This window comes from Entelurus aequoreus, linkage group LG08 (genome assembly GCF_033978785.1).
Source record: "Entelurus aequoreus isolate RoL-2023_Sb linkage group LG08, RoL_Eaeq_v1.1, whole genome shotgun sequence".
Taxonomy (NCBI): domain Eukaryota; kingdom Metazoa; phylum Chordata; class Actinopteri; order Syngnathiformes; family Syngnathidae; genus Entelurus; species Entelurus aequoreus.
The window spans coordinates 63,571,264-63,584,960 of NC_084738.1; the positions used below are offsets into that span (position 1 = coordinate 63,571,264).

General features: G+C 41.5%; 1 protein-coding gene across 1 annotated transcript in view; it reads left to right on the plus strand.

The window, feature by feature from the left end:
* Nucleotides 1-13,509, plus strand: part of LOC133656138 (5'-AMP-activated protein kinase catalytic subunit alpha-1) — a 42,908-nt gene extending 29,399 nt beyond the window's left edge. Inside the window, exons 7-9 of the mRNA XM_062057022.1 lie at nt 833-1,355; nt 6,563-6,689; nt 11,465-13,509. Of these exons, the coding sequence (XP_061913006.1) occupies nt 833-1,355; nt 6,563-6,689; nt 11,465-11,742 (928 nt within the window). The 3' untranslated portion in view covers nt 11,743-13,509. The remainder of the gene's footprint in view (nt 1-832; nt 1,356-6,562; nt 6,690-11,464) is intronic.
* Nucleotides 13,510-13,697: the final 188 nt, after the last annotated feature.

Below are 13,697 nucleotides of genomic sequence, written 5' to 3' on the forward strand. Positions count from 1 at the left end.
AGATGTCCGATAATATCGGACTGACGATATTATCGGCCGATAAATGCTTTAAAATGTTATATCGGAAATTATCGGTATCTGTTTCAAAAAGTAAAATGTATGACTTTTTAAAACGCCGCTGTACGGAGTGGTACACGGACGTAGGGAGAAGTACAGAGCGGCAATAAACCTTGAAGGCACTGCCTTTGTGTGCCGGCCCAATCACATAATATCTACGGCTTTTCACACACACAAGTGAATGCAAGGCATACTTGGTCAACAGCCATACAGGTCACACTGAGGGTGACCGTATAAACAACTTTAACACTGTTACAAATATGCGCCACACTGTGAACCCACACCAAACAAGAATGACAAACACATTCCGGGAGAACATCCGCACCGTAACACAACATAAACACAACAGAACAAATACCCAGAACCCCTTGCAGCACTAACTTTTCCGGGACACTACAATATACACCCCCCGCAACTGCTTTGTACTTCTCCCTACGTCCGTGTACAGCGGCGTTTTTAAAAATTCATAAATTTTACTTTTTGAAACCGATACAGATCATTTCCGATATCACATTTTAGAGCAGATTCTACGACTGAAACACTTATCAATAAAGCAGAATAAAAACAAAACATTCAAAATAATGGATTTGCCATCAGTATGTCAATTTTAATAAAAAATATTGTAAAAAAATTACTTAAATGTGTGTATGTACATTTTGGCCACATTCATCGCTACCACGACAATAATGAAAACAACAATTTTGGTCACGGTAACCATGATGTGACATTTTCATATTGTTAAACAAACCTACTTTGATGTCGACCTCCCCAACAGAGAGGACGACTGGTTCAAACAGGACCTGCCCAAGTACTTGTTCCCTGAGGACCCGTCCTACAGCAACAACATGATCGACGACGAGGCCTTGAAGGAGGTGTGTGAGAAGTTTGAGTGCACCGAGGAGGAGGTGCTCGCCTGCATATACAGCCGCAACCACCAGGACCCGTTGGCCGTGGCCTACCACCTCATCATCGACAATCGCCGCATCATGAACGAGGCCAAGGACTTCTACCTGGCGTCCAGCCCCCCCGACTCCTTTCTGGACGACCAGCACCTGTCGTCGACGTCCAGCGCGGCCGTGTCCGCCGTCGTCAAGCCCCACCCCGAGCGCGTGCCCTTCCTGGTGGCCGAGACGCCTCCGCGGCCTCGCCACACGCTGGACGAGCTGAATCCCCAGAAGTCCAAGCACCAGGGCGTGCGGCGGGCCAAGTGGCACCTTGGCATCCGCAGCCAGAGTCGCCCCAACGACATCATGACCGAGGTGTGCCGTGCCATGAAACTGCTGGACTACGAGTGGAAGGTGAGCTGGCTCTGTCCCAACCCGATACATTCTCAAACACCTTGTCACGTGTGACTCAAGTTCTGTGCAACTTGAACGCATCTCGTATGGTTGGATTCTAAATATATAATAATAATATAATAATAATATAATAAAATACATAAACCAAATACTGAAGATGTCCAACACATTTTATTTTTTATTTTTATTAAGGATCCCCATTAGCTGGTTGCCAGAACAACCCACTAGTCTTCCTGGGGTCCACAAACTCAATACAATTACAAGTAAAAGCATATAATTATAACTACACAATACAGAAACAAATAAAAGCATCAATAAGCCAACAATTTACAGTCACAGAATAATAATTACCATATAAATATAACTACACAATACAAAACCAAACAAAAATCATCAACAAGCAAAAAATCATCAACAAGCATACACACATAAACCTTAGACTTAGGTCAGGCTGATTAGAAAAATAGGTACTAACCAAATATACTACATAATAGGGCTGGGTGATATTATATCAAGTTTGTAAGATATATCGATACATTTTTAAACAAGATATGAATTAGGAAAATATCCTAACATCGATATGATTTCAGTGTTTCCCATAAACTGCCAAGATACCTGTGGGGGCGTGGATATGGGCGTGGTCACCATGACATCATCGAGTAATTTGCATAATTTACTACAATGATATGATTTTCTCTAAAAAGGCTCAAAAAATGTATACTTACTAATTAATAACAGTTTTTGTTTTAAACGTCCATCCATCCATCCATTTTACAATATAATTACAACACTTTAAGTACCGGTACATATTTATATACAGATTTGAACAATAAGTTATTCACTGAAATATATTTATTAATTGTGGTTCTTACAAAGAATATATCTTATAAAAAGATAAAAGCTAAAATGTCTCTTAAAGCTCTGCCCCTTTAATTAGTGCATACTAAATAATTTAACTTTAGCCTACTACTACAACCATATTATTTACCAGCAACATAAAGTGAAACAGGCAGAGGTGTCCTGCCACAGTCAGTAACAAATAAACAGAAAACAGGGACGGCGTGGCGAAGTTGGTAGAGTGGCTGTGCCAGCAATCGGAGTGTTGCTGGTTACTGGGGTTCAATTCCCACCTTCTACCTTCCTAGTCACGTCCGTTGTGTCCTTGGGCAAGACTGATGGCTGCTGGTTAGCGCCTTGCATGGCAGCTCCCGCCATCAGTGTGTGAATGTGTGTGTGAATGGGTAAATGTGGAAATACTGTCAAAGCGCTTTGAGTACCTTGAAGGTAGAAAAGCGCTATACAAGTATAACCCATTTATCATTTATTTAGTAGTGGTGGTAGATAGACACAAAGCTTCATCAAACATCTGATCCACTGAACAAAGAGCTCCAACAATCTTGATCCTACACTTCTCTTTTGTAAGGTAAATCTGAACAGCCGATATGGGCATCTACATCAACTATATGATTTGCCTGAGAAGCTGGACAGGACAAAATAAATAAATAAATACATTTTGTGGCGGCCTTAATTATTTTGTGGCGGGCCGCCACAAATAAATGAATGTGGGGGAAACACTGGATTTATGTCACGTTAAAATTACTAAATGCCCCTTAAGTTTATTTATGTGGGATCTGAGCCGAGGATGTCGTTGGGGCTTGGGCAGCCCTTTGAGACACTCGTGATTTAGGGCTATATAAGTAAACTTTGATTGATTAATTATTTATTGTGTTCCTTGATTCTCCCCCGCTTCTCACCCTCTCTCAACACACCATGGGCAACTAAACCTTAAACTAAACCCTTCCTCCTTTCAAGACGTGCTTGCACGTATAAGAACATCCATGATTGGTTGGTTGTTTCCTATGATGAGTCACGATTGGTTGAGATTAGGGCAAAACATTAGGTACAGGCCAATCAGAGGCAAGTTAGGGCGGGTCAAGGAACCGGGAAGGGAAATCACAACAGACATCCCAAATGACGACGAAAGAGTCGTAGAAGAGAAGAGAGAATTTTCAAGCGGGTGATTTATATATAAAAATAAACTAGTGGAAGATGGCAGAGGGATTCTCTTCTTTAGATTTTTCTTTTAGCGATGTAGACCACGTCCAGGAAACCCACAATGCGTATACTTGGCCACATTTGGACAAATGTATGCGTCTGGATAAAACATCCATGTGAGCCCAAATCAAACTGTTCTCGAGTTGCCAAGCCAGGCATATTTCGCACGAGAAATGCTGCCAAAAATGTACGCCGAAGTGAGGAAGATCATAGCCGCACAATGAAATCTAGTCACTTACTTGGCGCTGACCAGAACCGTACGTGTGTGACAGTCCATTACATCGCCGACTGGGACTTAAAAAGTGCCTGCCTGCAAATGTTTTTTATATTTGAATTTGATACATTTTGCTATGTTACTTATTTTACGTAGAAAGAATATCTTTCTATTTTATTTATGTCATGTAATTCTGTGCTACTTAACCAGTTTATTTTCTGTGCTGTTAATACTCATCTTGACTAACTGGGTTAATAAAAGTGTTTACAGTACAGTTGTCATTCACTTCAATTTCAGTGAATTTCGCTCAAAAACGAATATCTTGATATTAAAGTTAAGTTAAAGTAAAAGTACCAATGATTGTCACACACATACTAGGTGTGGTGAAATTACCCTCTGCATTTGACCCATCCCCTTGATCACCCCCTGGGAGGTGAGGTGAGCAGTGAGCAGCAGCAGTGGCCGCGCCCGGGAATCATTTTTGGTGATTTAACCCCTAATTCCAACCCTTGATGCTGAGTGCCAAGCAGGGAGGTAATGGGTCCCATTTTTATAGTCTTTGGTATGACTCGGCCAGGGTTTGAACTCACAACCTACCAATCTCAGGGCGGACGCTCTAACCACTAGGCCACTGAGTATACTTTCACCGGAAAATATATCGATTTATGTATCGAATATCAAGTTTAAGTAAAAATATATCGCATACTTGCCAACCCTCCCGTTTTTAGCGGGAGACTCTCGGTATTCAGCGCCTCTCCCGATAACCTCCCGACAGAAATGTTCTCCCGACAAACTCTCGGTATTCAGCCGGAGCTGGAGGCCACGCCCCCTCCAGCTCAATGCGGACCTGAGTGGAGACAGCCTGTTCTCACGTCCGCTTTCCCACAATATAAACAGCTTGCCTGCCCAATGACGTCATAACTGTAGAATGATCGAGGGCGAGTTCTTGGTTTCTTATGTGGGTTTATTGTTAGGCAGTTTCATTAACGTCCTCCCAGCGCGGTAACAACACACAACAACAGCAGTCACGTTTAGTCTACCGTAAAGCAGTTCGTCTGCCGTAAACAGCAATGTTGTGACACTCTTAAACAGGACAATACTGCCATCTACTGGATAGCCTCCAGAACACTGAAATTCAAGTATTTCTTTTATTTATATGTATAATAAAATAAATATGTATATATAGCTGACACCCCTTCTCAACTGTCTATGTGATGTCAAGGCTTGGTTAGCCCAGAATTTTTTAATAATGAATGAGGGAAAAACGGAAATTTCAGTTTTTGGTCCGGCCCTCACTGACTTGGGACCATTGCAAAATCATGTGCGTCCCAAAGTCACCAGCCTTGGCGTCACTATAGACAGCGATTTTAAATTTGACAAACAAGTCAATGGCGTTTTAAAATCGTGTTTTTATCATCTTCGTCTTTTAGCAAAGGTAAAACCATTTTTATCTTTTAACCTTTTTGAACAAGTCGTGCATGCTTTTATTTCAAGTCGCCTAGACTACTGCAATGCACTTTATGCTGGCATTAGCCAAAAAACTCTCTCCCGGTTGCAGTTAGTCCAGAACGCGGCAGCACGACTTTTAACAGGGGCCAGGAAACGTGAGCATATAACCCCAATTCTTCGGAGTTTGCACTGGCTCCCTGTTCATTTTAGAATTGATTTTAAATCCTTGCTGTTTGTTTTTAAAGCTTTACATGGACTGGCACCTCAGTATATCTCGGACCTCATCCAAATTTACACTCCTGCGCGCGCTCTGAGGTCCGAGAGCCAGCTCCAGCTCGTGGTGCCCAGGACGAGACTTAAAACCAGGGGAGACAGGGCCTTCTCTGTGGTCGGCCCTAAACTCTGGAACACTCTGCCCCTCCATGTTCAAACTGCTCCCACAGTGGAGTGTTTTAAGTCTCGTCTAAAGACCCACTTTTATTCTTTGGCTTTTAACACTACGTGAGTTGTGTGGTCTTCTGTCCTCTGTTGTCCTGTGTGGTTAGGGTTAGGGTTATAAATTTTGATGTCTATTTTACTGTTTTAATTGGTTTCACCCTTTAAAATCGTTTTTAATCATATTTATTTTTTATATTGTCTCTGTATTGGTTTTCTATTCATTTATTCTTTGTTTTTATTCAGTCATTGGTGTAGCATAATATTGTTTTTAATATTGTTTTTAATATAGTTTTTAATATTGTTTTTAATATTGTTTTTAACATGGCTGTGCAGCACTTTGGAAACATTCTTGTTGTGTAAATGTGCTATATAAATAAAGTGGATTGGATTGGATTGGATAGAATTCACTGAAAGTCAAGTATTTCATACATATGTATATATATATATATATATATATATATATATATATATATATATATATATATATATATATATATATATATATATATATATATATATATATGAAATACTTGAGTTGGTGAATTATAGCTTAAATATATTCCCCTCTTAGCCACGCCCCCACCCCCGACCCCCCACCTCCAGGTATCGGAGGTCTCAAGGTTGGCAAGTATGATATATCGAGATATACTTTTTTTGTCCATATCGCCCAGCCCTACTACATAATATAACTGACAAAACATTTATTTGCATACAATTATGTTGTGCTAAAATCTATGTATACTAAATTATCAACATGTTTCCTAAATAAAGTGCACATGAAAATGCAGCTCACCACTTTAGTTACAATTTTTGCGCTGAAGAAACAGTAATGACTCAAGCTCCAGACTTCCTCTGTTTGACATTTTCCTTACTGCTAGAAATGGTGAACAAATGTACTAGAACTGAGTACCACTCTGGCCCATACGGACCACAGCTGAAGAACAGATATTTTTTTGCGTCCCAGGCCCTTTGGTTAAGAAACACTGATTTAAATATAGCCGTGTTTGTTTCATTTGATGTGTTTTTTTAACCCTTTGTGTTATGCTGTCAGGTGGTGAATCCCTATTATTTACGTGTGAGAAGGAAAAACCCAGTGACGAGCATGCAAACCAAGATGAGCCTTCAACTCTACCAAGTGGACAGCCGAACCTACCTCCTCGACTTCCGTAGCATAGACGGTACGTAGGAATGACACGATCAATGTCGTCCGTGTTGGTGATAAATAATAGCAGTGTTGATATAATACACATTACTTGGGATCGTATTGACTCTTATGAGCACATATACACAATGTTTCATTAACTCAATTCTTCAAATTGTCTCATTAACTTAAACCTGTCTCCTTAACGTACAGAAAGTTGCCGACGTATCGCCTTCCAGCAGCGGTAATGTGCAGACTTGATAAATGATTGACGCAGGTTAGCGTTTACAGCCCGCGGCGCACAGCGGAACCTTCAAAAAATATGAGACGTTGTGACTCACAGGGGCGGCAAAGTCGTATAACCTAAAGCCTCGGCCAAGATTTTGTGCCCAGCTGCAGATCATTTCTACTTTTATGGGCATAGCGGAGTTTATAAAAAGTCTGCTCTCGTTTTTAGTCTTTTAGTGATCTGTTCCAAAAGATTACTTTAGTTTAGTCTTTATTTGATGGGACAATGCACAGAAACATTAAGCTCAAAGACAGGGTTAGCGGTGGGTGTATATTGTAGCGTCCCGGAAGAGTTAGTGCTGCAAGGGGTTCTGGGTATTTGTTCTGTTGTGTTACGGGGCGGATGTTCTCCCGAAATGTGCTTGTCATTCTTGTTTGGTGTGGGTTCACAGTGTGGTGCATATTTGTAACAGTGTTAAAGTTGTTTATACGGCTACTCTCAGTGTGACCTGTATGGCTGTTGACCAAGTATGCATTGCATTCACTTGTGTGTGTGAAAAGTTGTAGATATTATGTGATTGGGCCGGCACACAAAGGCAGTGCCTTTAAGGTTTATTGGCGCTCTGTACTTCTCCCTACGCCCATGTACCACTCCGTACAGCGGCGTTTTAAAAAGTCATACATTTTACTTTTTGAAACCGATGGACAATTTAAAGCATTTATCGGCCGATAATATTTATTCATCAATGATGAAGAGAGAGCTACACTGGGAATGGTTTCTTTAATTTAATCGTGTTTCCCACCTTCTTTATATATGTACTCACAACTTTATTTGGCCCCATGGTGTATTTTTTTTTGTGTGCACAAACAAACTACCTTGTTTTTTAGGCTATAAAGTATAGTAGCCACTAAATTTTAGAGGAAACAAAATAGTTTTCCATATATGAGCCCGTTGCTTGAAAGTTGTTGAAGTTTGATTGTGCGATAATCGAAAAGAACAACAAAAAATATTTTGGTGAAAATGTTCCTGAAAATCGAATCATGGGGACCGTTGGGAGAGTGGCCGTGCTAGCAACGTGGGGGTTCCTGGTTCAATCCCCACCTTCTACCAACCTCGTCACATCCGTTGTGTCCTTAAGTTAAAGTACCAATGATTGTCACAACCACACTAGGTGTGTTGAAATTTGTCCTCTGCATTTGACCCATCCCCTTTGTTCACGCCCTGGGAGGTGAGGGGAGCAGTGAGCAGCAGCGGTGGCTGCGCTCGGGGAATAATTTTTGGTGATTTAACCCTCGATTCCAACCTTTGATGCTGAGTGCCAAGCAGGGAGGTAACGGGTCCCATTTTTATAGTCTTTGGTATGACTCGGCCGGAACCTACCGATCTCAGGGTGGACACTCTAGCCACTGAGCAGGTGAGCAAGACACTTCACCCTTGCTCCTGATGGGTGGTGGTTAGGGCCTTGCATGGCAGCTCCCGCCATCAGTGTGTGAATGTGGAAATGGTGTCAAAGCGCTTTGAGTACCTCAAAGGTAGAAAAGCACTATAAGGCGCACCTTCAATGAATGGCATATTTCAAAACTTTGTTCATATATAAGGTGCACCGGATTATAAGGCGCAACCTATGCATCCGTTAGATAGAGCTGCGCTAAAGGGAAGGTCAACAAAACAGTCAGGTCAGTCAAACTTTATTAATAGATTACAAACCAGCATTCTGACAACTCTGTTCACTCCCAAAATGAATAAACAGCTGTTTTATTATTTTCCCCGAGGTAAAGTCAGTGACGTGGTGTTTTGTTTATCTTTTGACAACAGCCAGGTATAACATGTAGTGCAACATTTACATCCCTGATTCAATAAACACGTAAAAAACAGTGATACTGTTACGGTAAATCAAACGTTAGTGCAATCACAATATAGTAACACTCGAAATAGTGCAGAGCAATAACAATATATCAATAACTCAACGTTGCTCAAACGTTAATGTCACACCACACAAAATAAACATGTAAAGCTCACTTTATGAAGTTATTCCTCATCCACGAATCCCTCAAATTCTTCTTCTTCAGTGTCCGAATTAAACACCATTGATTCGTTTATGTTAAATTATCTCGCTGCTGCTCTATTCCCGTGTTCCACTGCGTGACTGATCGTCTTAAGTTTAAACTCTGCGTCGTAAGCGTGTCTCTTAAAGGCCTACTGAAACCCACTACTACCGACCACGCAGTCTGATAGTTTATATATCAATGATGAAATCTTAACATGACAACACATGCCAATACGGCCGGGTTAACTTATAAAGTGCAATTTTAAATTTCCCGCTAAACTTCCGGTTGAAAACGTCTATGTATGATGACGTGTGCGCGTGACGTCAATAGTTAAACGGAAGTATTGGTACACCATTGAATCCAATACAAAAAAGCTCTGTTTTCATCTCAAAATTCCACAGTATTCTGGATATCTGTGTTGGTGAATCTTTTGCAATTTGTTTAATGAACAATGGAGACTGCAAAGAAGAAAGCTGTTGGTGGGATCGGTGTATTAGCGGCTGGCTGCAGCAACACAACAAGAGGACTTACTTGGATAGCAGACGCGCTAGCCGATGCTAGCCACCAACCGATGCTAGCCGCCAACCGCATCTGTGATCGGGTGAAGTCCTTCGTCGCGCCGTCGATCGCTGGAACACAGGTGAGCACGGGTGTTGATGAGCAGATGAGGGCTGGCTGGCGTAGGTGGAGCGCTAATGTTTTTATCATAGCTCTGTGAGGTCCGGTTGCTAAGTTAGATTCAGCGTCGTTAGCAACAGCATTGTTAAGCTTTGCCAGGCTGAGAATTATTAACCGTGTAGTTACATGTCCATGGTTTAATAGTATTGTTGATCTTCTGTCTATCCTTCCAGTCAGGGATTTATTTATTTTGTTTCTGTCTGCATTTGAGCCAGATGCTATCACGTTAGCTCAGTAGCTAAAGAGCTTCGCCGATGTATTGTCGTGGAGATAAAAGTCACTGTGAATGTCCATTTCGCGTTCTCGACTCTCATTTTCAAGAGGATATAGTATTCGAGGTGGTTTAAAATACAAATCCGTGATCCACAATAGAAAAAGGAGAGAGTGTGGAATCCAATGAGCCAGCTTGTACCTAAGTTACGGTCAGAGGGAAAAAAGATATGTCTTGCACTGCATTCTAGTCCGTCACTCTAACGTTCCTCATCCACAAATCTTTCATCCTCGCTCAAATTAATGGGGTAATCGTCGCTTTCTCGGTCCGAACCGCTCTAGCTGCATTGAAAACAATAGGAAAATATGAGGAGGCCAACAACTGACTACGTCACGCTACTTCCGGTAGGGGCAAGGCTTTTTTTTATCAGAGACCAAAAGTTGCGAACTTTATCGTCGTTGTTCTCTACTAAATCCTTTCAGCAAAAATATGGCAATATCGCGAAATGATCAAGTATGACACATAGAATGGATCTACTATCCCCGTTTAAATAAAAAAAATTCATTTCAGTAGGCCTTTAATAGGAGCCATTTTTGGGTTAGAAGCGCTTCTTCTACGGGGGAAAAATAAGTTGGCGGCTGCTTACCGTAGTTGCGAGACCTAAACTTTATGAAAATGAAGTTTAGGTTTGTTGTGGCTCAATATTGGTCCATATATAAGGCGCACCGGATTATAAGGCGCACTGTCAGCTTTTGAGAAAATTTGAGGTTTTTAGGTGCGCCTTATAGTGCGAAAAATATGGTATTACCCTATACTGCCTTCCTTAAGCACACTTGTACACGAAGGCAGTAAGTTCAACACCTTCCGCTCATCAAAACTCTGAACACCAGGTTGACTGATGGAGGCCAGGTTTGACAGTTGAAAGGGTGAAACTGTAAGACACAAACATTGTAAATGTAAATGCATGAATTAAATGGACTTAATAATGTCATATCACAGACTACAGATTATCAAGTATTCTAGTTGAATTAAATCTAAGTTTAACTTTGTCACACACCACTGTATGTGTTGTTATGGTTAATAATACCAGTGACAATTGAGCTTTCTACAGTTTAAATTGACTTAAGTAACAGTACAACAAAACGTCCACTAGATGGCGGCAGATGACAACAAATGAAAGTTAGCCAACCTGAACAGGTAATGCAATCAGAGATTGCCTAACATCATAAAGCACACACATTTCACAGCTAAATATGACTCATTGTGTACTATAAACATTAAATATGAGTACATACCAACGATGCCACGAACAGCATAAGATGTGATAGTTGTTTGCTGAGAAACACGAGGAGTGAAGCGAGTTGTGCGCACCAGTCTGAAATCTTTCCAGAGTCTAAACACGTGACCTATCTGCGCGTTTCTTAAAGGTACAGCTCACTTAACATAACCAACTGAAATGACTCGGAAATAAACACACACTAAATAAAGTAATCTTAATAACTGAGGCAGAACAAACCCATTTACCATTTATTCATCATACAAAAAGTGGGTGTGAAGAAAATGGAGGTACTACTGTAGAAGTAATCTGTTCCAGGGTCAATCCCTGCCAAGCAATAAATGAAGTCACATTGGTTTGTCTTCTTCAGATGACATGTTGGAAACTAAATCAGGAACGGCGACCCCTCTCCGCTCCGGCTCGGTGGGCAACTACCGCACCACCATCAAGAACGACGCGGAGGGGGCGGAGTCCGGCGCCATGCCGCCGCCGCCGCCCAAGGCCGCGGAGGGCTCGCTAGCGTCGTCGCTGACCTCATCCATCGACTCGACGGGGGCCGCCGACGTCCCGTCAGTGCCTCGACCGGGGAGCCACACCATCGAGTTCTTTGAGATGTGCGCTAACCTGATCAAGCTGCTCGCACGATAGCTCGCAAAAAAAAACAACACAACAATCGCTATAGCCTTGTTTGCTCTCCCGAGTGTCTTTATAGCAATAAGCATGCAATTCACGGCTCGGCTCGGCTCATCCCGGCTGAGGACGCTCCGACGGCACTGATGCAGGCTTCCTGAAGCTGAAGGGATGCGCGCTGGGCTGACAGGGAATGTGAGGGATTTAGAGGCCACCACAAAACGGTTGAGCTGACAAGAGTTAAGGAAAGTGTTTTTGCTTGCTTCCCGATCAATTTAACAGCCCACCTTCAAAAAAAAAAAAAAAGGTTAAAAAAGCAAAAAAAAAGTGATGACACTGAATTCCCTGTACTGTTGTAACCAGCGGGCACTGCTTCTAGTACTAAAGAGTGAGATCAACTTATTTTCTTTCGTTTGCTGCAAAGAAGGAAGCTTTTAGGACGCAGGAAGAAGCACTTTTTGCACAACTTTCTTTAATTCCTGCTGCTCTCGGTGGGGATCAGGATGTTTGGCGCCCTCGTCATTGGACTGCAATGACCTTCCCCTCCTGCCTTCCCATGTTTGTACCTGCAGTCATCATCAAAACACGTTTTTTTTTTGTCGTCCTCGTCGCTGTAGAGTTAACTTTTGTTTGTCCCCGACATTTTTTAATGAATATATATATATATATATATAAAGACGTCATATTTATCAGTGAGTGGACTTGTGATGGTTGTATCGCTGGAGAAGTCCCGTGTTCTGCTTTTTTTGAATCAACATCACTCGTGTCTGTCAATCATCCGAGCGTTATTTGATATCCTTGAGATATATCATCCTCTTTCCGGTGTCACGTATTAAAATGACACCTTGATTTTTTTTTTGTTTGTTTACATGTCGTATCTTGTTTATTTTGTTACTATAATGACATCTATAATTGAGAGTCGAAATAAGAAGAAAAAAAATCGCCTTTTGCCTGCGTGCAGTTCGGTCATGCCAATCCACCCACGCGGGCGCTTAAAAATGAGAAGCAGGAGAAGACGTCCCTCGCGTTCCTGCAAAGTCGGAAGGCTTTAAACGGGTAGGTCATTCTAATGAAAGGGAAGTTGAGGGTGATGGATTTAAAAAAATAGATAAAAAAAAAAAAAAACACACCAGACAAGCTTATGAATGTGTCACCCGTTTATTTTTGAGCTGCGGCGGTGTTCCAAAAAAAGAAAAAGCGTCTCTCGTTTCATGTCCGGTTCGTATCTGCTGTTGGGGTTGCCTTACCGTCGTTCTCAGTACTGTCGTTCTGTCGTGCAACTGTTTTCAAACCATGAGGAAGGTGCATGTTTGTTCTCAGTGTCAAGTCAGAAAAACAATTTAAAACCAACTTTAAGCTCACAGAAATTACAGGCGGTCTGCAAAAACGACAGTGGCTGTCTCATTGTTTGCCAAAAACGACTGCAGACCTCTTTAAATTTGATTTGGTGGTTGGGAAACACGTGACAAGCATCATTTTTATGTCATACGCAAGTTAATTCATAGTAGTCATTTTTTTGTTTTCATAAAGAGACAGCTTTAAAAGTTTTGGCATTTCACATACGGTGTTTTCTGACTGAACTGCTTTTGTTTAAGCAAGGGTAAAGACAAACGGTCCTTAAGGATAAACATTTAATTCTAAGGGGGCACTTTTCTCGCTACTCATGGCTTACATGGTTGATTTTGTGGGGGAACGACAAACGTGTGAAAATGTGACCTTTTTTGACGGACTGGAGTAGAATTTGTCAACACTGCTTTTAAGACATTTTTTTTGGGGGGGGGGGGGGGGGTTGGTGTGTAAAGGGACCCAATCAGATTGAGCGGTGTATATCTGAATGGACATTGTTGGAAATCATTTGTATACACAACTGCCTAATAAACTGCTAAATTGCACACAAACCTCCAATGGCTTTCTTACTATATTGTTTTTTTTACATGTTGAAGAAAGACTACTATGTATTCAAGCTGAATAAA